This window comes from Physeter macrocephalus, chromosome 20 (assembly GCF_002837175.3).
Source record: "Physeter macrocephalus isolate SW-GA chromosome 20, ASM283717v5, whole genome shotgun sequence".
Lineage (NCBI taxonomy): Eukaryota > Metazoa > Chordata > Mammalia > Artiodactyla > Physeteridae > Physeter > Physeter macrocephalus.
In genome coordinates this window covers 73,329,841-73,355,611 of record NC_041233.1, presented here as the reverse complement: position 1 = coordinate 73,355,611, position 25,771 = coordinate 73,329,841, and the positions used below count along the sequence as shown (strand labels likewise).

At 38.9% G+C, this 25,771-nt stretch overlaps 1 protein-coding gene across 2 annotated transcripts in view; it reads left to right on the top strand.

Annotated features, from left to right (window-relative positions):
• Window positions 1-25,771, top strand: part of MCMBP (minichromosome maintenance complex binding protein) — a 66,694-nt gene that overhangs the window by 33,694 nt on the left and 7,229 nt on the right. The window contains exons 6-14 of one of the 2 annotated variants that reach the window (XM_024121394.3): window positions 3,927-4,071; window positions 7,337-7,488; window positions 9,212-9,312; window positions 13,232-13,404; window positions 13,750-13,873; window positions 15,046-15,163; window positions 20,171-20,336; window positions 21,285-21,418; window positions 22,354-22,518. In XM_024121394.3, the coding sequence (XP_023977162.1) occupies window positions 3,927-4,071; window positions 7,337-7,488; window positions 9,212-9,312; window positions 13,232-13,404; window positions 13,750-13,873; window positions 15,046-15,163; window positions 20,171-20,336; window positions 21,285-21,418; window positions 22,354-22,518 (1,278 nt within the window). Of the gene's footprint in view, window positions 1-3,926; window positions 4,072-7,336; window positions 7,489-9,211; window positions 9,313-13,231; window positions 13,411-13,749; window positions 13,874-15,045; window positions 15,164-20,170; window positions 20,337-21,284; window positions 21,419-22,353; window positions 22,519-25,771 lie in introns of both variants that reach the window. The other variant, XM_024121392.3, reaches the window with a different exon arrangement.

Genomic DNA, 25,771 nt, shown 5'->3' with positions numbered 1-25,771 from the left:
TTTTTGTGGTACGCGGGCCTCTCACTGTTGTGGCCTCTCCCATTGCGGAGCACAGCCTCCGGGCGCGCAGGCTCAGTGGTCATGGCTCACAGGCCCAGCTGCTCCACGACATGTGGGATCTTCCCGGACCGGGGCACGAACCCGTGTCCCCTGCATCGGCAGGCAGACTCTCAACCGCTGCGCCACCAGGGAAGCCCTCCCTGTATTGATCTTTTAAACAGTTGTCTCCTACATAAATTTAGAAATGAGGGGGAAAAATTACATCTTTTATGTTGCATAAATATTTATCATTTCTAGCTCTTTTTGTCTTTGTTTTTGTCTGGAATCATTTCACTGAGCCTTTTTTTTTAAGTACTGATCTGTTGGTGATAAATTTTCTCAGCTTTTTTCCAAATGAAAATGTCTTTATTTCACGTGTGTGTGTGTGTGTGTGTGGTGGTGGTGGTGCATTGTGCAGCGTGCCGGATCTTAGTTCCCTGACCAGGGATCTACGTGCCCCCTGCATTGGGATCACGGAGTCTTAACCCCTGGACCGCTAGGGAGGTCCCTCAACTTTATTTTTGAAGGATATTTTCAGTGGTTGTAGAACCCTTTTTTTTTTTTCTCCCAGTGATTATAGAATGCTTGATTGACAGGTATCTCCCATCTTCAACACTTTAATGATATTGTTCCACTGTCTTCTGGCCTCCCTTGTTTTTTGATAAAAGGATAGCTATCATTTTTATCATTGTCACCTGTATGTAATGGGTCTTTAATTTTCCTCTGGCTGCTTCTAATATTCTCTGTGGTTTTCAGCAGCTTGACTATGGGTTTTTTGTGTTTATCTTGCTTGGGTTTTATTGAGCTTTTTTGGGTTTTATTGAGCTTTTAGATCTGTGCGTTGATATTTTTTGGAAGATTTCAGCTGTTATTTCTTCCAATATTTTTCTGTCCCAGTCTCATCTTTTTCTCATTTTCTGGGGCTCAAATCACGTGATTGTAGACTAATTATTACTGTTCTCAGGTGATTGAGGGTTGTTTTTTTTTTTCATTTTATTTTTTAGTTCTAGATTTTTTCATTTGGCTCTTTTTCTTTGTTTCCATTTTTCTGATGATAGTCCTCATCGTTTCTTTTAAAATTGTAAATTTTGGAATTGCTTTTTAATGCCCTTGTCTGCTAATTCCAATATCCAGGTTGTCTCTGGGTTGTTGTTTTTTTTCTATTGATACTGTTTTTAATCCTGCTTATAGGCCATACTTTCCTGCTTCTTCACATAATTAGTCATGTGTTATGATTAGTTATGCTGATACTCAACACTGTTGAAAGTTTACTTTTGTCTTCAAGAATGTTGAATTTTGTTCTGGCAGGCAGGTAATTTAAGTGGATCACTTTGATCTTGTCAAGGCTTGGTTTTGGGATTTGTTAAAGTAGGTATGAGTGGCACTTACAGTGTAGGATGGAGTCCTTGCGAGATGTGCTATTTCCGGGTCTCACCTAAGTGCTCGTGATTCTCAGCAGGGTCCAGTTCTAGTATTGTACAACTTCCAGAGTCTCTGCTAAGCTCCCAACCAAGCAGCAGCTGTTCTCTCCTAGGGCTCTATCTGAAGCTCCTTCCTCTCTAACTGTTCTGCAAATTCCAGTTGCTTCAGTAGCCCTGAGCTATGTGCTCTGTTTTCTCTACCAGCAAGAGCAGAACCTCCACTTCCCTTTGCTGCAATTTGGAAAATGCCCCTGAGAGAGCTGGGGAGAATGTGGAGTTTACCTGTGGTGTTTCTTCTCATTCAAAGATCATAAACTTATGTACTTTGTTGTCCAAAGACTGAAAACAGTTGCTTCATGCCTTTTGTCCAGTTTTACAGGTTTTTTGTTTTTTTAATTGCAGTATAGTTGATTTACAATATTGTGTTAGTTTCAGGTATACAGCAAAGTGATTCAGTTATACATATATATATCTGTATTCTTTTTTAAAGTTTCTTTTCCATTATAGTTTATTTCAAGACATTGAATATATTTCCCTGTGCTAAGCAGTAAATTCTTGTCGTTAATCTATTTTATACGTGGTAGTGTGCATCTGTCAGTCCCATACTCCCAATTTATCCCTCCACCCACCCCAGCCCCTACCCTTCGCCTTTGGTAACCATGAGTTTGTTTTCTATGTCTGTGAGTCTGTTTCTATTTTATAAATAAGTTCATTTGTACTATTTTTTATATCTTACATATAAGTGATATAATATTTGTCTCTCTGTCCGACTTACTTCACTTAATATGATAATTTCTGGGTCCATCCATGTTGCTGCAGATGGCATTATTTGAGTAATATCCCAATGTGTGTGTGTGTGTGTGTGTGTGTGTGTGTGTGTGTGTGTTTGTGTATACACACCACATCTTTATCCATTCATCTGTTGATGGACATTAAGGTTGCTTCCATGTCTTGGCTATTGTAACTAGTGCTGGTTTGAACATTGGGATGCATGTATCTTTTCAAATTAGAGCTTTTGTCTTTTCTGTATATATGCCCAGGAGTGAGATTGCTGGATCATAATGGTAACTCTATTTTTAGTTTTTTAAGGAGACTCTATTCTGTTTTCCATAGGGGCTGCACCAATTTACATTCCCACCAACAGTGTAGGAGGGTTCCCTTTTCTCCACACTCCAGCATTTATTATTTGTAGACTTTTTTAGTACATGTGCTGCCGAAGCGAGCACTATTTGTAGACTTTTTGATGATGGCCGTTCTGACCAGTGTGAAGTGATTATACCTCATTGTAGTTTTTATTTGCATTTCTCTCATGATTAGCAACGTTGAGCATCTTTTCATGTGCCTGTTGGCCTTCTATATTCCGTCTTTGGAGAAGTGTTTGTTTAGATCTTCTGCCCATTTTTTGATTGGGTTGTTTGTTTTTTTCTTATTGAGTTGTATGAGCTGTTTGTATATTTTGGAAATTAAGCCCTTGTAGGTCTCATCTTTTGCAGATATTTTCTCCCAGTCCATAGGTTGTCTTTTCATTTTATTTATGGTTCCTTTTCTGTGTGAAAGCTTAGAAGTTTGATTAGGTCCCATTTGTTTATTTTTGCTTTTATTTCTATTACCTTGGGAGTTCGGTTTTATAGTTCTTTACAGCAAGGTAGGGGGCATAAGTTTGAGCTGTTAATTCTTATGACCCAAACTAGAAGTTCAGCCTTCTTTTATTAAAAAGAAATTTTTGTTATTCTGGGTTTTTTAAAAAAATTGAGGTGTGGTTGATTTACAGTAGTGTTTTAATTTCAGGTGTACAACATAATGATTCAAAATTTTGATAAAGTATACTCCATATTTATTATAAAATATTGGCTATATTCCCTGTGTTATACAACAGGGGTCCCCAACCCCTGGGCTGTGGCCTGTTAGGAACTGGGCCGCACGTCAGGAGGTGAGCGGCAGGCGAGCTAGGGAAGCTTCATTTTGCCGCTCCCCACCGCTCTCATTACTGCCTGAACCATCCCCTGCATACGCACACACACCTGTCCGGGAAAAATTGTCTTCCATGAAGCTGGTCCCTGGTGCCAAAAAGGTTGGGGACCGCTGCTGTACAGTATATCCTTATAGCTTATTTATTGTGTGCATCAACCTTCTTTTTTTTTTTTTTTTTTTTTTTTTTGTGGTACGCGGGCCTCTCCCGTTGTGGAGCACAGGCTCCGGACACACAGGCTCAGTGGCCACGGCTCACGGGCCCAGCCGCTCCGCAGCATGTGGGATCTTCCTGGACTGGGGCACGAACCCGTGTCCCCTGCATCGGCACGCAGATTCTCAACCACTGCGCCACCAGGGAAGCCCCAACCTTCTTTTAAAAATACATTTTTATTTTAACCAAACTGCCAAAGTAATAGTCTTTTATTAGTCACCTAGGTAGGGTAATTTACAATTTTCCCCAGTTCATGAAAATCTTTCCTTAACCTTTCATTTAACGCCTATGTTAATACAAACCAAGCTCGAGTCAGCCCTTCAACGTCCTACACTCCCAGTCGTCACAAGAGGAGTTATGAAGATGATGAAGATATGGACCTACAGCCGAATAAACAGAAAGAGCAGCATGCGGGTGCCAGACAAGCAGGTAGTGTGTGCCATTGGGCTTTCAGTAGACTTCTGGTCTCTTGCACTAGATTCGTATTCAGAATTAATTGTTGTATAATGTAGCTCTAGATTTAGGAGCTGGAAGTGATTTGACAACTTTGCTTTGAGGTTTATCAGAATTATAGACAGTTTTGAGAGTTTGAACAGTTACTCTTTGGTCAGACTGTGCTTCATAATTGAGCAGTTAGGCATCACTTAGTGAGAAGTGGCTACTCTACTGTCAGTTGTTAAGGGTCTCAATTTGGGTAGCTGGAAAAGGTCTTTTATCTTTCTTCATATTTTTTTTAATCTCAGCTTTTAAGTAATATGAAGTACTCTACCCTAAAAGTGACTTATTTATATCTGAAACATCCTTTCTTATTTTCTTTTTGGAATAGTGATGCTTTAATTAGTAAGACTGAAAACATTGGAGGAAAAATGTGATATTGTGGTATACTGGATTACTTAACTCCTAAACTTTAAAACAAATAACGCTTAGAATAGTCACAGTTCTGTTTGTTCTATTTATGTAAGTTTGTAGTGGTTTATGTATTAAAATTAATTAAAACGCAATTCTGATTAAAATAAGGAGACCAAAAGTTGAAATTTTCTAAGAGAATGAGAGAATTTCAAAATTGGTATAATCATTATTGATTTCGCCAGTCACAGTTATTATGAGCACCGAATTCCTTCATATGGCAGGTAGATAAGTTTGTCTTTATTTCTCCTTTTGTGTCCAGTCATTTCTCTTTAGCATCTTTAATCTAAGGACAAGTTAAAGGCAGAGGAGGTAAAAACAAATTAGTCTAGTTGGGCTTCCCTGGTGGCGCGGTGGTTGAGAGTCCGCCTGCCGATGCGGGGGACACGGATTCGTGCCCCGGTCGGGGAGGATCCCATGTGCTGCGGAGTGGCTGGGCCCTTGAGCCATGGCTGCGGAGCCTGTGCTCCTTAATGGGAGAGGCCACAACAGCGAGAGGCCCGTGTACCACACACACACACAAAAAAATTAGTTAATTTGGATGTGAAGGATGGGTTGAGAGGGCAAATATAACAATCAGTGGTAAACAAAGATTTACTACTGAATTTCATTTAATCATATATTATTCTACTTTATAAGTTCATATTACCATATTTCTTTAACGCTAAGGCATATTTTAATGTTTTTAAAATTGGAATGTTTTACAGTAAATGTATACAAATGTGATAGTATTCTTTTTCTCCACTCACCCCCCAAATGTTTATTAAAATTAACGGTGTATCATAACAATAAATGACATATTAGAATCCAAGGCATATGGTAGTTCTCTTATCATTTAAGCTATTGATGCTTCTTTCTATTTCTTGCCCCTTTTGTTTGAATATCATACTTTTCAGGGCTTTTGAATACATTTGAGTGCATTATTTATGTAAAATTTACCTTGTTTGTTGGTTTCTAGGCAATCTTTCAGGCTGTATATATATTTTAAGCTGTTTTGGAGATAAGTGTAGATTCACATGCAGTTGTAAAACATAAGAGAGATCCAGTATATACTTGATCCAGTTTCATCTGGGTCAACATCTTGCATAATTAATAGTAGAATATCATAACCAGGAAATGGATATTGATATAGTCCATAGACCTTATTCAGAAATCACTTTTTTTTTTCTTCAGTACGCGGGCCTTTCACTGTTGTGGCCTCTCCCGTTGCGGAGCGCAGGCTCAGCGGCCGTGGCTCACAGGCCTAGCCGCTCCGCGGCATGTGGGATCTTCCCAGACTGGGGCACGAACCCGTGTCCCTTGCGTTGGCAGGCAGACTCTCAACCACTGCGCCACCAGGGAAGCCCCAGAATTCACATTTTTACATTCGGTTATTTTTGTGCATGTGTATGTATTTAGTTCTATGCAGTTTCATCACATGTGTAGATTCATGTGACCACTACCACAGTCAGGATACAGAACAGTTCATTACCTGGATCTCTCATGTTGCCCTTGTATAATCATACCCATCTCCTGCCTCTCTGCCTCCCCCCTGGCAACCACTAATTTGTTCTTCATCCCTATAATTTTGTCATTTTAAGAACGTTACATAAATGGAATCATGTATATAGATTTTGTAGATTGGCTTTTTTCATTCAGCAAAATTCCCTTGAGATCCATTCAAGTTGTTGCTTATATCAATAGTTTATTCCTTTTTATTGCTGAGCAATATTGTGTGGTATGGGAAGCTATATTTTATTTTATTTTATTTTTTAACATCTTTATTGGAGTATAATTGCTTTACAATGGTGTGTTAGTTTCTGCTTTATAACAAAGTGGATCAGTTATACACATACATATGTTCCCATATCTCCTCCCTCCTGCGTCTCCCTCCCTCCCTCCAACCCTCCCTATCCCACCCCTCCAGGCGGTCACAAACCACCAATGGGAAGCTATATTTTAATTCTAACTAGTTATCAGCCCTAAACTGTGACTACTTTAGGGGTAGAGGCTATCTTTATTTATTTATTTAAAATTATTTATTTTAGTTTTGGCTGTGTTGGGTCTTCGTTTCTGTGCAAGGGCTTTCTCTAGTTGCGGCAAGCGGGGGCCACTCTTCATCGCGGTGCGCGGGCCTCTCACTGTTGCGGCCTCTCTTGTGGAGCACAGGCTCCAGACGCACAGGCTTAGTACTTGTGGCTCACGGGCCCAGTTGCTCCGCGGCATGTGGACTCCTCCCAGACCAGGGCCCAAACCCATGTCCCCTGCATTGGCAGGCAGACTCTCAACCACTGCGCCACCAGGGAAGCCCAAGGCTACCTTTAAATGATCTTTTGTATCCCCAGCAATTAGTCTGATTTCTGGTACATAGTGGACATTAATAGATGTTTGGTGAATGAATTTATTGCTATATGGTTTTATTCTATTTAATAAGTAGAAAGAAGTATGTTCTCTAGAGGTGCTTTTGTTGTCAGTAGACCTGTGTACTCCTTGGGTCAAAGATGTCAAGTAATGATGTTAAATATTAACTTTTAAAGTTACTTCCATGAGACTTGATTGGGGGGGAATTTGTTGCCATTTTATTGCAGGGGGAAAGTGATTACACTTTCAGATCTTCATAATAATCTTTGTTCTCTTGATAGGTCAGAGGGCTTCTAGTATGTGTTATTTCCTTAAAAACTGTAACAACTTGAAGTTTGCAAGCTCAGAAGCATCATTTCTATCAAGTTCAAAAGGCTGTTTAGGAATGTTCTTTATCTCCAGGAAGCCTTAGCAATGATGCTGTGCAATGCTGTCCCTTTGAATTTAGGGAGTGTTGGTGGTCTTCAATGGTGTGGAGAACCAAAACGTTTAGAAACTGAAGCGTCTTCTGGACAACAGCTGAACCCGCTAAACCTCTCTTCTCCTTTTGATCTGAATTTTCCATTGCCAGGAGAGAAGGGTCCTGCTTGCCTTGTGAAGGTAATAAAATCGTTCATAGACCTGATGCTGACAAAGATGTGTTAAGTGTCTCAGAAATTAAAACAGAAAACTCTTAGCATTTGTATTAGCAAGTTTTCTCTTGCTGCTATAACGAATCACACAAACTTAGTGGCTTAAAACAACAAAACTTATCATTTTCAGGCTTTAGGCCAGAAGTCCAACATGGATCTCACTGTGGGTAAAATTCGGGTGATAGCAGGACTGGTTCCTCTCTGGAGGCTTTAGGGCGGGGGAATCTGTTTTCTTGCCTTTTCCAGCTTTTGGAGGCTGACATTATTGCTTGGCTTGTGGCCCCTTCCTCCATCTTCTAAGTCAGCAGTAATGCAGCCCTCTGACCATTTCTTCATAGTCACATCTCCCTCTGACCTTAGGTAGGAGAGATTCTCCAATTTTAAGGACATGTATGATTAAATTGAGCCCACCCATGCAATCCAGAATCATCTCCCCATCTTAGGGCCCTTAATTTATACAAGTTCCTTTTACATGTAAGGTAACAACATACTCAAGGATTCCAGTGATTAAGAAGTGGATATTGGTTGGAGTGGTGGGGGGACATTATTTTGCCTACCACAGCATTGTTTACAAAAAATGGATATTTCAGATAGATGTGGAACAACTTTTAAATTAATATGTATTTCCTTCCTGTATCATTTCTAACTTACTAATATCTGCTTTATTTTTTTAATATTTATTTATTTATTGGCCGCGGCGGGTCTTAGTTGCGCGGGATCTTTGTCACTGTGAGCTGGCCTCTCTCTCGTTGAGATGCGCGGGCAATGTAGTTGCAGCGCGGGCGTAGTTGCCCCACCACATGTGGGATCTTAGTTCCCGGACCAGGGATCAAACCTGCGTACCCTGCATTGGAAGGCGGATTCTTAACCACTGGACCACCAGGGAAGTCCCTATCTGCTTTATTTTCATCATTCTTCCTTTTCTTATCAAAAGCCATTTCTCACTTAGATTTAAAATAAGGTAGAAGGAAAAAAAATCTGTTAATAGTTTGTTCCCCTATTCTTATTCTGATTTTTTAATCATGCAAGGTGAACAAGTGATACAAGTTTCAGAAATGATCATTGAGAATTTCTGTTCTTAGTTGTTGTGGTTTTAACTTAAATGGCACTTCAGTTATGTAGCACAGGAGCAAGAAATAGCACGTTTTTCCTTCCATGCTTCTCTTAGGTCTCACCAGTAGGAGGCTTTGACAGTTTCTAATATCCATCATGATAGACAGCTTTGAAAGTTTGCCTCTTTACTGTGAGAAACCTCATGGCCATTCTAAGTTTGTGTTAATCCTCCTAACATTGCATAGCTTGTGAATAAGTCCAAAGTTAATAATCGTGGTTTTTTTCCCTTCTCTTGGTGTAGTTAATAGATTTTGAGATAATGCATGTTTCTAGTTTTAGTTGACCATCATCCTTTGGGGAAAGCCTGTTCTCTGAATGTAGTGGGGAAACAGACATTGGCCAGGAGTCAGGAGGTCCCATGTTTTAGTTGTTAATGTATTTGCTCATTGCAGAATGACTTCAGGTAAGTGTTTTACCTCTCTTGATCTCAATTTATCAAATAAAGGAGTAGCTTTGAGGTTCATTTTCTGATTTAAAATGCTAAGATATTATTATTACTTTAACCGTAAGACTAATAGCGTATGCTTTTTTGGTGTTATTTAGTCCTAACAATGTGATTTTGTGTGGCCTCTTGTTAGGTCTATGAAGACTGGGATTGTTTTAAAGTAAATGATGTTCTTGAGTTATATGGCATACTATCTGTGGATCCCGTGCTAAGTATACTGAATAATGATGAAAGGTGAGTCTATTTTGACATAATTACCCTCCAAGTTTTTTGAAAGTTTGAAATTATAAAGAACTCCCTTTCTCCCTTCACCCAAATTTACAAGTTGTTAACACTTCCGCTCCATTTGCTTTTTTTTTTTTTTTTTTTTTTGCGGTACGCGGGCCTCTCACTGCCGTGGCCTCCCCCACTGCGGAGCACAGGCTCCGGACATGCAGGCTCAGCGGCCATGGCTCACGGGCCCAGCCGCTCCGTGGCATGTGGGATCTTCCCGGACCAGGGCACGAACCCGTGTCCCCTGCATCAGCAGGCGGACTCCCAACCACTGCGCCACTAGGGAAGCCCCTGCTTATTTTTATATACACGCATTTTTATATATACGTACACTTTTTGGAAACACTTGAGAGTAAGTTACATATGTCATATCCTAAATACTTGTTGCATTCATATTTCCTAAGAACAAAGACCTCCTCGTATATAATCAGAGTATAGCCACAAAGTTTGGAAATTTGCTGTGAATACATGATACACGATACATGATAACGACAGACCACACTAAATTTCACTAATTGTCTCATTGCTGTTCTTTCTGACAGTCATTTTCTTGGTCCGGGATCCTTAGGATCACTCGTTGCGTTAACCTGGAGCAGTCTCCAGCTCTTTGTTGTCCTTCAAAGCCTTGACAATTTTTTCTGTTCTTTCAGATTATACAACAAAAAATTCATTTCTCACAGTTATGGAAGCTGGGAAATCCAAGGTTAGGACGCCAGTGTCTAGTGAGGGCCTTTTTCCTGGTTTGCAGACGGTTGTCTTCTTGCTGTGTCCTCACGTGGCAGAGCAGAACCTTGACACTTGAAGAGTACAAGCCAGTTATTTTGTAGGATGTCTCTCAGTTTAGGTTTGTCTGATGTTTCCGTGTGATTAGATTCTGGTTATACATTTTGGGCAGGAAACTACAAAGTGATGTATCGATTTCTCAGTGTATCACACCAGCAGGTACAATATCCCCTTCCTGGTGAAGTTCTTTTTGACCACTTGGTTACTTGTGGTACACACGTACATCAGTCTTTATATTATTTACAAGTTGTTATATCAGAAACCATGAGCTCACACTGTCTTCCTAGTTCCAGTTCAGTTCAGCTCCACAACTTGGTGTCATTCTAGTCTTCCTCCTTTCCGTATTTGTAATTCCCTTTTCTAACAGAAAGAAACTTGACTCCCAGTATCCTCAGTACATTCCTTTACTCAATTCTATGATATAGTAGGGTCCCCCTTACTTTGGTTTTGCCTTCCATGGTTTCAGTTACCTACAGTCAACCACTGTCTGACAATATTAACTGGGAAATTCCAGAAATAAACAATAAGTTTTAAATTGCATACCTTTCTTAGTAGTGTGATGAAATCTCGAGTTGTCCCACTCTGTCCTGCCCAGGACGTAAATCATCCCTTTGTCCAGGGTATGCCATCCATTAGTCACTTAGTAGCCATCTCAGTTATCAGATCGACTTTCCAGGTATCACAGTGCCTGTATTCAACTAACCCTTATTTTACTTAATAATGGCCCCAAAGCACAAGAGTAGTGATCCTGGCAATTTAGGTATGCCAAAGAAAAGCTGCAAAGTGCTTTTTTTTTAAAGTGAAAAGGTAAAGTTTTTTGACTTTTACGGAAAGGAAAAAAATCGTATGCTGAGGTTGTTAAGATCTACAGTAAGAACAGTAGAATATTCTATGAAATTGTTGAGATGGAAAAAGAAATTAGTGCTAGTTTTGCTTTTGCATCTCAACCTGCAAAAGTTACAGTCACAGTGTGTGATAAGTGCTTAGTTAAGATGGAAAAGGCATTAAATTTGTACAATAAGATATTTTGAGAGAGAAACCACATTCACATAACTTACAGTATATCATTGTAATTGTTCATTTTTATTATTATCATGGTTAATCTCTTACTGTGCCTAATTTGTAAATTAAACTTTATCATAGGAATGTATATATAGGAAAAGACATATTATATATGGGGCTCAGTACTATCCACAGTTTCAGGCATCCACTAGGGGTTTTGGAATGTGTTCCCTGCTGATAAAAGGAGACTGCTATGCAGAGAAGGTAATTTCAGAATTGGTAACCCATACCACTGCAAAAAACAAACCTAGTAACTTGAGTTCATTATTTGTTTCCAATTCTTTTTATTTTAGAATGAGAGTGTATATATAGTCAGCTGTGTTCCAGAGTTACTTGGGTGACTTCCTCCCACTTCAGTGCTCTGCTAATTATTCATTATACATAGTTAGGTTCATTTGTTTCCATTGTGTTTCACTGCAGAGTTTTCCCTCTGTCCTTCTTGGTTTCTGTACTTAAAGATAAGTATAGAAAACATGGAAATTGTTGCCAAAATCAAAACTGTATAAAAAGAATGTAGGAATGTCATTCCCCACTACCCTCATCTCTTCTACCCTGCCCCCACCCATGCTCTGTAGGGCAGGCGAGCGAGGCTTCATCTGCTGCTCCCGTTGCTCGCGGTACCACCTGGACCATCCCCCCAACCCCTGCACCCCCCACTCCCCCGCACATCCGTGGGAAGATTGTCTTGCATGAAACTGGTCCCTGGTGCCAAAAAGGCTGAGGACTGCTGCTATAGGGAACCAGCCTCAGTTCTGCTTTTATCCTTCCTGTATCTCTTTTTTGCAAAAACAGATACATATATATTTTTTTCCTCACTTAGCCTAATATAAAAGGGGGCATGGTATATGTGCTCTTTTACATATTTTTTTCCCCTCACTTAATATATTCTGAAAATCCAGATCATCCTCATTCTTTTTTATTTTGTTTTGAGGTTGGCAAAAGAAAGGAATTATATTCTGCCCCTGCAGTAGAGTTTTTTGTTAAATATTGGACATTCATCTTGGTTTTCCATAGGAAGAACTTATTTTTTCACACTTAAGAAATGATGCAAAACAGACATTTTAAACAACTTTAAATAAACAGTTCCATAATAATGGCATACACAATTGCTTGTCTTGGCTGTTTCTGGTTATGGTGAATTTCCTGCTTGAGTTACTTCATTTATGGAGGCATTTTAGTACACAGACTGAGCCAGATGGCCTGTGTTGGGATCCTGGTTTGGCCACTTACTGGCTTTGTGACCTTACATTTAACTTCTACAGTGGCTTGGTTTCCTCATTATACGTGAGGTTGGTTGTGAGGTTTTAATGAATTTGTGTGTGCAAAGCGAAGAACGTTGCCCGGCACATGGTACACACTATATGAAGGTTGTTGGTATCATTCTTGTATTTAAGGAAGATGGTGGTGTGAGTTGATTACCTCTAGCGTCAGTCTGTAAAGTCTAAAAACATTTTAGTCATTTGTTTCAATCATCGCACAATAAATCTATCATCTGCTAATTTATTTAGCAAATCTGAAAAACTCACACTTCCTTTTCACTGCTTGTCTATTCACTATTCAAGAGAGGTATCATGTAAGAGTAAAATTTAGGGAAAAAAATTAGCAAGAGAGATGAATGGATTCTTCACACTGAATAGTAGACACCTGATGGCTTTTAAGGAAGAGACCCCCATTTTTGAGACATGCGATGAAGTATTTGATGTCCCAGCTAGTAGCTTAAGAAAGGGTGTCTGCATTTTGAAGTAACTTGATGAGTGATATGCTGTATCCTATTTGTTGCAGTTACAGCACACTCAGTAAAAATATTGATCTTGAAGAATAGAATAAATACATTATCTCATAATATGACCAAAGTAGCCTGAAATCTGTGATGTAACTGTTTACAAGGAAGAGGAGCATTTTCTGCTCTTTAAGGGGACGTGCAGGTGAAATTGTTCTTGGCTTGAGTTCTCGTTTTATTTTCAGAGATGTGTGTTATTTTTACATCTATACAGCTGCCGCCTCTGTGAACTGAAGCTCTGTCATCTCTCCGCAGGGATGCCTCTTCGCTGCTAGATCCAATGGAATGCACAGACACAGCCGAAGAACAGAGAGTGCACAGTCCTCCTGCCTCCTTAGTGCCAAGAATCCATGTGGTTTTAGCCCAGAAGTTGCAGCACATCAACCCTTTACTGCCTGCTTGCCTTAACAAGGAGGAGAGCAAAACCTGTAAGTGTAAGTGTTAAAGCTTCGTGGCCCAGAGACTTACCCAGCATGTGAGAGCTGCGTGGTGGAGCTGTCAGTCAGGTTCTCGGTCGTCAGAATAAATTTCTCCAGCGGTCACCATTTCTTTGCCCCATTTTCCTTTGTGTTAATTCTCTTCGTTAAAATGAGGCCCCCCAAAAGGTATACACACTGTCTTATTTTGACAACTGGCATCACTTACTGACCAATATTTTAAGTCCATACTAGTCATCTACTGACATGCAGTGCTTTGTTCCAGTTACTTTTTAACCTAAGAGACACGAGAGGAACTGGTTTGTGTTCTGAATCTGGTCTCCCTTCTCTCTCCAGTTGTTTCCAGTTTCATGTCTGAATTGTCTCCAGTCAGAGCAGAACTGCTTGGGTTCCTCACTCACGCCCTTTTGGGAGACAGTTTGGCTGCTGAATATCTTATATTACATCTCATTTCTACAGTGTAAGTGCTCTGTTCCTGGTGGGAATTAAGGGAGTTTGGTGTTTTGTTGAGAGGGAAAAAGAACAGAAAGGTTTCTGGTTTTGTTTATTAGGCTTCATCACCAGGTGGTTATTTGTTCAGTGTAACAGGTGTTATACCAAATCACAGAAATTCCTTTTTCAACTTTTCTCAGTGTCACATGTAGCATTTTGATTGTATCTCCTTAAATTTAAGAGCAAAAATCAGATAAAGAACCTGGCCAACGAGTAAAATGAACTGTTTTATCCTTTTTTGCATTCTGAATTCTCTATTTATACATCCCAAGGCTCTGTGAGGTCCATTGGGTGTACATTTCACTTGTATGTGGACATGTGCCCCCTCTCCCTTTCACTTCACTACAGCTCTTTGTTTTCTGATTTCAAAATAACATATGTGCCTTCAACAAGTTCCAAGAGCATAAAGAAGAAAATTGAAATTGTCTGTAATCTCACCACTTAAAGATGATCTCAGTTAACAGATCTTGGTACCTGTTCATATCATCTTTTTTTGTTTACGTATGTATCCATCCCTACTTAGATCTCAATTATACTCTAAACGGATCATTATCTTGCTTTTTTCATTTATGTTAAGCGTTTCCTATCATAATTCTTCTTGAACCTCTTAATGGCTGTGCAGTATTTCATTACAGACAGTTGTACTTTTTCCCTAAATGTTAGGTTTTCCTACTTTTTCTCTGTTTAAATAATCCTTCAGTAAACATCTTTATACTATAAATCTTTCCTCAGGTAGGATTTGAGACAGTAGTACATGATGGTTGAGAGCACAGACTCTGGAACCAAACTACCTGGGTTCAAATTCAGCTCTGTCACTTCCTGGCTATGTGAACGTGGGCATGTTTCTTAAAATTTCTGTGTCTCAGGTTTCTCATCTGTAAAATGAAAATAGTACCTACCTCAGAGTGTTTGGGAATTAAATGAGAAAGCATTTAATTACTTAGAACAGTACCTGGCATGTGCCTAGCATTTAATATTGGCTGTTATTTTTATTGTGGTTTCTGCTTAAAAAAACAACTGATCAGAGTAATCTGCTTTAATTTTAATGACAGTATTAAGCTAATTTTTCTTCGTTTTCTTTTTGATGGAGATCAGGAAATCACCTGAGTATCTTATTGGTTGATATCTTTTTTTTTCTAGATATACAAGAAGAGATGTTCTTCCACTAGGAAAATTTACGGTTAACTTGAGCGGGTGTCCACGGAATAGTACCTTCACGGAACACTTATATCGAATTATTCAACATCTGGTTCCAGCAGTAAGATCAATATAAATATGTATTATAAGCTTAAGTACACTTTAAAAGTCCATCTAATTGTCTTTCATTCAACCCAAATATTTAACTTTGAGATGTTAACAGACCTCATTAAGGGGAAACAAAGCCTGTCTAGTTTCACAATTTAAAATGTACTAACTCCTAAACATTTCACGTTTCCTTTCTTGCCTTAGCACAGGTTTCTTCAAGTAGCAACACAACTGTAGTAACTCCCTTAACATTGTACCCTCCATTGATGCCAATTTGTTTGTACAATTTGGTATCCTTTGTGTACTTTAAAATCGTAAATGTAAGTAAACTCTAAATTATAGGAGCATAATTCTTTTAGTTGAGGTAATAACTTTAACTTTTTTTTTTTTTTTTTTTTTTTTTGCGTTACGCGGGCCTCTCACTGTTGTGGCCTCTCCCGTTGTGGAGCGCAGGCTCTGGACTCGCAGGCTCAGCGGCCACGGCTCACGGGCCCAGCCGCTCCGCGGCATGTGGGATCCTCCCGGACCGGGGCATGAACCCGTGTCTCCTGCATCGGCAGGCTGACTCTCAACCCCTGCGCCACCAGGGAAGCCCTACTACCCCAGTTTTAATTCCTGTTTGGAAAGTCAAGCTACCTTTATTTGCCAGGACATCTGGAATGCAGTGTTTGTGTGGTAGTAAGATCTTGGGGACAGGGGAATAGCTTCTGATCAGTTGTGTGACTGGCAATGCCGATCACTTCTTACTTTGGAAATTTAAGAGGTTGAAACAGATCATTCATTTAACCAGTGTTTATTGAGTGTCTTCTGGGCTCTTAAGAAACAGCAGTGGACTAAATAGACCAACATTTCTCACTCTCCTTGACTCACTTTACACTGTTAAAAAATTATTGAGAACTTAAAGAGATGTTTGTTTGGGTTTTTATTATCAATTTACCATATTAGAAGTTAAAAGTAAAAACATATTAAAATATTCATTGAAAATAAATCAATTACATATGAACAGAAGTAAAATATTTTTGTAAAAAATAGCTATTTTTCCAAACAAAAAAATATTAGTCATAAAAGTGACATTGTTTTAAATTTTTGCCAGTCTCTGTAATGTCTGGATTAATAGAAGACAGCTGGATTGTCGTATCTGTTCCTGCATTCAGTCTATTGTAACATGATGTTTTGACTGAAGTATATGAAGGAATGCTGGCCTTACACAGATGAAAAAGTAGTTGGCAAAGGAAGGACTTCTAATGGCATTTTCAGATAACTGTAGATATTCTTCTGATACTCGACCAAAACTGTCCATATGGCATTTTCTTCAAGGATAGTTGTGTGAAATCTGTAATCTCATCAATGAACTTTTTATACTCTGCTATTGTAAATTCATTGGTCTGTCTTGCACATTGAATGGATCTTTTATCCATGTGTGATTTTGACCTCATGGACCCCATAAAAGGGTTTCAGCAACTCCCTGGGAGTGCCCTGGACCACATTTTGAAAATTACTGGAGGGGTTTCAGTAACTCCCTGGGAGTGCCCTGGACCACATTTGTTGGTGGTGGAAGACCAACAAATAATAAATAACATATATAGTATGTCACTGAAGTGCCATGGAGAACAGTAAAGACCCAGGGGAAGGGGATAGGGAGCGCTGGGGGGTGGGGCAGGGTGGAGTTGCTGACATGTACAGCGTGTTGGGGAAGCCCTCTCCAGGGTGGAGTTCAGGGAGAGACTTGATGCAAACCCAGGATCAAGACACAGGGCCGTGTTGGGGAAAGTGTCTGTCCTGTGCAGAGAACAAGTTCCGGGTCTGAGCGCAGCGTGCTGGGCATGTTGAGGAACGCCAGCCCGAGGGGCCGGTGTACTTCCATGGAATGAGTGCTGGGGAGGAGCGTAGGACGTGAGGTCTGAGTGGCAGCCTAGGGCCACTCAAAGCTTGAGGCCAAGATTTAAGTAGCACATACTTGGGACGTGAATTATATTTTTAAGTATGAAAGTGATATGAGGAAAGTACTCAAGGTTCTTGCATGGTAAGGTATTTCCCTTTTGTCCTTTTTATTCTACATCACTTTGTAGTGGTTTGTTTTACTGTTTCATTTTTACTATATCCCACTCCCTTATATTACTCTTAAGTTTGTGTCTAGCCAGCACTGAACTTTTTCTAAACACTTGCCTTTTTAATATATTATTTAGTTTTCGTAGCAGTAAGTGTGAATGACCTGCTTTTGCTTTTATGGAGCTGCACCCTGCTCTATGCCACCTTTTGTTTCGACAGACTCTGTTTCTTTCGGGGTCATTTCCTTGTATCTATAATATGACACACACACCCCCGCGCGCTTTCTTTGAATTACTGAGCCAAAGTACAAAAATGCTCTGCATTTTGAAAATACATCTTCTCTCTTCCTTGACATCCTTCCCCACCCCAGTCTCCACCCATTCCACACATATTCTTTATGGTCCAGAGTGATCGTAGATTGGAGTACAACGCAGGGTGCAGAGGGCACTGAGTGTGGTGGGCTCAGGAAGACGGAGGGAGGTGCAGGTGGGCTTAACTGATTTTCTACTGCTGAGACTGGGTGAGGAGGCAGCGTCTCCTGGGTGGAGCAGGTTCCGAGACCCACAGTGCTGATGACAGTGCGGAGTCCTCCATGCCTCAGGCCTCCTTGGAGCAGTTTGTTCAGAGGTCTGCAGCTGTCTATGCTGAATGAATATGGTTTTATTTTATTTTCAAAATTTATTGAAAATTTTTTTAATGGAAGTATAGTTGATATATAATATATAAGTTACAGGTGTATAATATAGTGATTCACAAATTTAAAAAAAATTGAAGTACAGTTGATTTACAGTGTTGTGTTAGTTTCCGGTGTACAGCAGAGTGATTCAGTTACACATACATATATATCTATTTTTTTCTCAGATTCTTTTTCCTTATAGGTTATTACAAAATATTGAGTATACGTCCCTGTGCTATACAGTAGGTCCCTGTTGGTTATCTGTTTTATATGCAGTAGTGTATTATGTTAGTCCCAAACTCCTAATTTATCCCCCCACCCCCCAACCCTTTCCCCTTTTGTAACCATAAGTTTGTTTTCTGTGTCTGTGGGTCTATTTCTGTTTTGTATATATGTTCATTTGTGTCTTTTTTTTTTTTAAGATTCCACATGTAAGTGATATCATATGATATTTGTCTTTCTCTGTCTGGCTTACTTTACTTAGTATGATAATCTCTAGATCCATCCATGTTGCTGCAAATGTCATTATTTCATTGGTTTTTATGGCTGAGTATTCCATTGTATATATGTGCCACATCTTCTTTATCCATTCATCTGTTGATGGACGTTTAGGTTGTTTCCATGTCTTGGCTATTGTGAATAGTGTTGCTGTGAACCAAGGGGTGCGTGTATCTTTTTGGTTTAGAGTTTTGTTTGTTTGCCCAGGAGTGGGATTGCTGGATCCTTTGGTAATTCTATTTTTAGTTTTCTGAGGAAACTCCATACTGTTTTCCGTAGAGGCTGCACCAACTTACATTCCCACCAACAGTGTAGGAGGGTTCCCTTTTCTCCACACCCTCTCCAGCATTTATTATTTGTAGACTTTTTGATGATGGCCATTCTGACCAGTGTGAGGTGATATCTCGTAGTTTTGATCTGCATTTCTCTAATAGCAATGTTGAGCATCTTTTCATGTGCCCTTTGGCCATGTGTATGTCATCTCTGGAGAAATGCCTACTTAGGTCTATGCCCACTTTTTGATTGGGTTTGTTATTTTGATACTCAGCTGTATGAGCTGTTTGTATATTTTGGAAATTAAGCCCTTGTCAGTTGCATCATTTGCAAATATTTTCTCCCATTCTGTAGGTTGTCTTTTCATTTTGTTTATGGTTTCCTTTGCTATGCAAAAGCTTTTAAGTTTAATTAGGTCCCATTTGTTTATTTTTGTTTTTATTTCCATTACTCTAGGAGACAGATCCAAAAAGATATTGCTGCCATTTATGTCAGAGTGTTCTGCCTATGTTTTCCTCTAGGAGTTTTATGGTATCCAGTCTTAACATTTAGGTCTTTAATCCATTCTGAGTTTATTTTTTTATATGGTGTTAGAGAATGTTCTAATTAATTCTTTTACATGTGGCTGTCCAGTTTTCCCAGCAACACTTATTGAAGAGACTGTCATTTCTTCATGGTATATTCGTGCCTCCTTTGTTGTAGATTAATTGACCATATGTGTGTGGGTTTATTTCTGGGCTTTCTATTCTGTTCCATTGATCTATATTTTTGTTTTGTGCTAGTACCATACTGTTTTGATGACTGTAGCTTTGTAGTGTAGTCTGAAGTCAGGGAGCCTCATTGCTCCAGCTCCATTTTTCTTTCTCAAGATTGCTTTGGCTATTTGGGGTCTTTTTTGTTTCCATACAAATTAAAAAAATTTTTTTCTAGTTCCATAAAAAACACCATTGGTAATTTGATAGGGATTGCATTGATTTGGAAATCACCTTGGGCAATATAGTTTGGTGTTTGTCCTCTCCTCTCACGATCACTGATTTAGATACCGTATTTGTGTATGGATGATTTCCTACTTCTACTGTATGTTTGCCTTTACTGGTGAATATGATTTTAATTCAGGGAGCACAGAGGAAAATTAAGCTTTTCTCTCTTCGTCTTGATGTGTAAATAAACATTTTTTTTTTCTGTTTTGTTAGCCTGTGGTCGGTTAAAGAAGTTAAGCCTCTGAATATTTGATTTATATATCAGTTGTCTATCATTTGTTTCTGGTTCACTGGTAAAATAAAAAATATTCTTCAAGAATACTGAACAAGACTGCTGAGAATAAAGCAGCTCATAGAATCAGAAATTCTTATGATGGAGAAATTTTTGTTTCTAAGAGCTCAAGAAACCATGAGACTGCTTAATCCCTTAGAAATAATAAGCTCCTTCTTTCCATTATAAAATGTAGTGTTTAACTCCAAATATATATTTTCTTAAAAGAGGGAAACTTAGTTCCTTGATCATTAAAAAAATTTCTCTTTGCAGTCTTTTCATTTGCAGATGACTATAGCGAACATGAACCACTTGAAATTCATTCCCCACAAAGACTACACAGCCAATCGCTTGGTCAGCGGGCTCCTCCAGCTGCCCAGCAATACTTCTCTTGTAATTGATGAAACTCTCCTGGAACAGGGGCAGCTGGACACGCCAGGTGTGTGCACGGACGTTGTCCTTCCATTTCTAACTCCCAGCAAAGCCAGGCATGGTAATGATTTTCTAAGGAATAACTGAACAAAGACAAATTCACACTTCACAAGTATTTAAGACAGAGGCTTGCTCTGTGAATTTGGTTAAAGCATATATCATTAACAAATAAATTGTGTACATCAACTATGTTTTGTGATAGTTTGAAAATAGTATGATAATACACCAAGTAAGTAGTAGGTAGCTTTTTAAAGGCTGAAAAGGGAGGAGGTTTTGCCTTTAGTCCTATATTACCTCAAAAGAAAAGTTGTAGAAAAGATCTAATAAAACATTTTTTACCAGCCAATGTGATTTAAAAAATATTTTTCAAAGAATCTCTGAAAAAATATTTAGTAGATCAGATGGCTTGCACTAACCTCAGTTATGGAACATGTTATAAAATTACAAGAAAGCAGATTGTTTTATCTATGCTCAAATGAGAATTAAGAAGACACTTTGCTGGTGGTAAGTTCAAGAGGTAAAAATAGAAAAAATAGTATAGACTGGGTAGAACTAAGGCAAACGTGAGTATAAATTCAGTAAAATTCAGTAAACTTATCTCTGTATAAAAATAGTTCTGGTTCTACCAGATTATTTTAGCCCTGTGAAGATGTCACATACAAAGTAATCATACTTTTATCGGGAACTATTTTATATCTAATTGCATACCAGATGCTTGGTATTAGATTTGGGGTGGGTGGGGGAGGAATCTTGGCTCCAGAAATATGTTTGTCTAGCTTGACAGATATTATCTGTGAAGCCTATTAATTAATGACCATTTAGAAGATTGAACAGTGCCTCATATACTTTTTTTAAAGCAGTAGAAATCTCATGTCTTACTATCAATGTTAGCAAAACTAATTTGGTTAGGTGATTAAAATCAAGTTACCGAAAAATTATTCCCTTGTCTTTGTAGGTGTTCATAATGTGACTGCCCTGAGCAACCTAATAACTTGGCAGAAGGTGGATTATGACTTCAGCTACCACCAGATGGAATTCCCCTGCAATATTAATGTTTTTATTACTTCGGAGGGGAGATCACTCCTGCCGGTAATGAAGGGTCATTTTAAAATGGATGGAGGTTATATTGGAAAGATATCTATATTTTTGCTTTGTTTCTTGGTACTGCTTATTATTAATGTTAAACTTGTTTCAAAGTTGTAGCTGCTGATTATTAATGAGGGAACTGATATTTTGTTCTATGGGATGAAAACTTTGTATCTGTAAAGAAAATCACAAGACAAGCAAAGAAAACTCTTGGCAGCAGAAACTCCCACATGTAGGGAGAGAAAGTAGAAACTGTGTAAATTGCCTGATTAACATCCAGACCTTTGTTCTTGCTGCCTCTGTTCCATTGTTTTTTGCCAATCCTACGTGAGAAATATTTTAGAGTTCCTTTTAAAATGTTCCTAATCACCTGGTAATTATTTCTGTGCTTTATGGTGAAATGCTCTGGTGAATCATCAGTGACTAATGAAGAGAGCTTTTACGTCTGAGTCATTAATGATGAGAAGTATGCCCAGTTGTTGAAAAGGCATATAGTTGCTCTGTATAATGATGTTCACCCTTGATATATGAGGAACTGCCTGTGAATGAGAATGAAATGGCCCAATGGTAAATTTCTGTGGGAAAGTGTGATTTGCTATATGTGGTTTCTAGAAATGCAGTTCAGTAAGAAATAGAGTACATGTTCTGTGATTAAGGAAACATCTAAATCATTTTAATTAGCTGCTTTTTAGAGATTCACTATCTTTTTATATGTTTACTGACACCATTGAGGAAGCATAAGTAACCAAGAAAATGCTAACTTCTGTAATTATTGCTGAGATAGTTATAGTGCATATAAGTTAATATTAAAAAGTGACCTCCCCCTAATAATGAATTGTATTTAATTCCCTTAGGGGCTGATAGAGATGATGCATCCCCCTGAAATTCTAGATTGATTTAGGAACTTGGAAAATAATGTGTACTGTTTCTCATTTTAGGCAGACTGCCAGATCCACTTACAGCCACAGCTAATTCCACCAAACATGGAGGAGTACATGAACAGCCTTCTCTCTGCGGTGCTGCCTTCTGTGCTGAATAAATTCCGCATTTATCTGACCCTTTTGAGGTTCCTGGATTATAGCATATCTGATGAAATAACCAAGGTGTGTTTGGGTTAAAACAAAGGATTTCCCTATGTAGAATTGGGATATTTAATCAATTTACATTTACTGTAATTACGGATAAGGTAATCTTGCTATTTGTTTTCTGTGTCATACGTCTTTTTTGTTCCTCTGTTCCTCCATTATTGTCTTTTGTTTGAAATAGATATTTCTAGTGTACAATTTTAATTTCCATGTCTTTTCTTTTATGACATATTTTTTTTCTTTAGTAGTTGTCCTGGGAGCTACATTAACATCTTAACTATGACAACCTGGGATTAATTTAGGGTTATGCCAGTTTAATCACAATAGTATGCAAAAGCTTTGCTCCTTTATACTTCCATTCCTTCTCCACTCCTTTGTGCTTTATTATCATTCACATTACGTCTTTATACATTGATACGTCTGTCAACACATTTATAATTATTGCTTTATGCAGTTGTCTTTAAAGACCTTTATACTACTTTTTATGTTTACCTGTGTAGTTACCTTTACCAGTGATCTTCACGTGGATCCGAGTTACTTTCACTTTAGCCTGGAGAACTCTCTTTCGTGTTTCTCAGTATTTTTTATGGGGGAGCTCTGCTTGTGACACATTCTCAGTTTTTGCTTACCTGGGAATGTCTTAATTTTTCCTTAATTTTTGGAGACTAATTTTGTTGGATGTAGAATTCTTGGTTCGTAGGCTTGTTCTTTCAGCCCTTCTAAGTCTTCCAACTGCCTTCTGGATTTTCTGAGGAGAAGTCAGTTTCCATTGAGGGTTCTTTGTACACAATGAGTCATTTTTCTCTTGTCCTTTCAAGATTCTCTCTTAGGCTTTTGACAGTTTAGCTGTAATGTGTCTACGTATGGAGCTCTTTGAGTTTATCCTACTTGCAATTTATTGAGCTTCTTGGATGTGCAGATTAATGCACATTTGGGGGGAGTTTTCAGGACCTTTGGTAAGTTTTTGACCATTATTTCTTTAAGTTTCTTTCTGCCTCTTTCTCCTCTGTGGCACTCCCATGTATGTTTGTGGTACACTTGATGGTTTCCCCACAGGTCTTTGAGGCTCTGTTCAGTTTTCTTCATTCTTTTTGCTTTCTGTTCCACAGACCAGATAATTTTGGTCAGCCTGTCTACAGATTTGCTGAATCTTTCTTCTGCCTTTCAAGTGAATTTTTAATTTAAGTTGTATTTTTCAACTTCAGAATTTCTGTTTGCTTTTTAAATAATTTCTGTCACTTTACTGGTATTTTCTATTTGGTGAGACATCATTCTCATACTTAAAGTTCTTTATTCATGGTTTCCTTTAGTTCTTTGAATATATTTAAAATAGCTAATTTAAAGTCTTTGTGTAGTAATTCCAATATTTAAGTTTCCTCAAGGACTTCTTATTTTCCAATGAAGGGGGCTACACATTGTTGTCTCTTTGTATTTCTCCTACTTTTTGTATTGAAAACCAGGTGTTTTATAGATGATTTTTATTTTAATCTAGTTATTTATTTTTGGCTGCATTGGGTCTTTGTTGCTGCGTGCGGGCTTTTCTCTAGTTGCCGCGAGTGGGGGCTACTCTTCGTTGTGGTGCACAAGCTTCTCATTGGGTGGGTTCTCTTGTTGCAGGGCACGGGCTCTAGGCACTCGGGCTTCAGTAGTTGTGGCTCGTGGGCTCTAGAGCACAGGCTCAGTAGTTGTGGCGCACGGGCTTAGTTGCTCCACAGCATGGGTGATCTTCCTGGACCAGGGCTCGAACCCGTGTTCCCTGCATTGGCAGGTGGATTCTTAACCACTGCGCCACCAGGGAAGCCCAAACCAGGTGTTTTAAATAATATAATTTGGCAACTCTGCTCTGGCAGATTCTGTCCCCTCCCCGCCTGCCCCTGCAAGATTTGTTGTTGTTGCTCTTTGTTGTTTAGTGACTTTTCTGAACTGATTTTTAAAAGTCTGTATTCTTAGTTGTATGTGGGCACCGAAGTCTTGGCTCGGTTAGGTCAGTGGGCAGTGTTTGGATAGAAACTTAATTTCCTTAGATGCCTGGAAGCAGTCTCCCAGTCTAAGCTAAGGAACTCTGTATCCATGTTGGGGCAATCCTTTAACACTCAGCCATGCAGTTTACAGCTTCCCCCTAGCCTTTGCCTTCTGCTTGCACGGAGCCTCAAGGTTGTTCAGCGGTGAGAACTTATGGCCTGCCTGCTCAGGCTCAGATCTTCTGAGCATGTGCCCAGCCCTGTGCATGCATGTGACCTTCTAAATTCCTGGTGGTTGGGGATAGATATACACACACACACATATATGTGTGTGGGGGTGTGTATATGTATATGTGTATAGATGTATATATATGTGTGTGTATATATGTATATATACATATATATACATATGTGTGTATATATATATACATATATATGTGTATTCCTCCCCCTCCAGATCCCCCTAAGGATATCTCATTCCCCAGATTTTCTCTTTTTTTCTTTTCTTTTTTTTGGAGGGGGTGGTTTGGTTTTTTTTTTTTTTTTTTTCCACAGTGACTTGTGAATTTTTTTTTTTATACAGCAGGTTCTTATTAGTTATCCATTCTATATATATTAGTGTATATATGTCACTCCCAATCTTCCAATTCATCACACCACCACCCCGCCACTTTCCCCCCTTGGTGTCCATACATTTGTTCTCTACTTCTGTGTCTCAATTTCTGCCCTGCAAACCGGTTCATCTGTACCATTTTCTAGGTTCCATGTATATGCGTTAATATGCAATATTGGTCTTTCTCTTTCTGACTTACTTCACTCTGTATGACAGTCTCTAGATGCATCCACGTCTCTACAAATGCCCCAATTTCGTTCCTTTTTATGGCTGAGTAATATTCCATTGTATATATGTACCACATCTTCTTTATCCATTCGTCTGTGGATTGGCATTTAGGTTGCTTCCATGTCCTGGCTATTGTAAATAGTGCTGCAGTCAATACTGGGGTGCATGTGTCTTTTTGAATTATGGTTTTCTCTGGGTATATGCCCAGTAGTGGGATTGCTTGGTCATATGGTAATTCTATTTTTACTTTTTTAAGGAACCTCCATACTGTTCTCCATAGTGGCTGTATCAGTTTACATTCCCACCAATAGTGCAGGAGGGTTCCCTTTTCTCCACACCCTCTCCAGCATTTGTTCATTGTAGATATTCTGATGATGCCCATTCTCACTGGTGTGAGGTGATACCTCATTGTAGTTTTGATTTGCATTTCCCTAATAATTAGTGATGTTGAGCAGCTTTTCATGTGTTT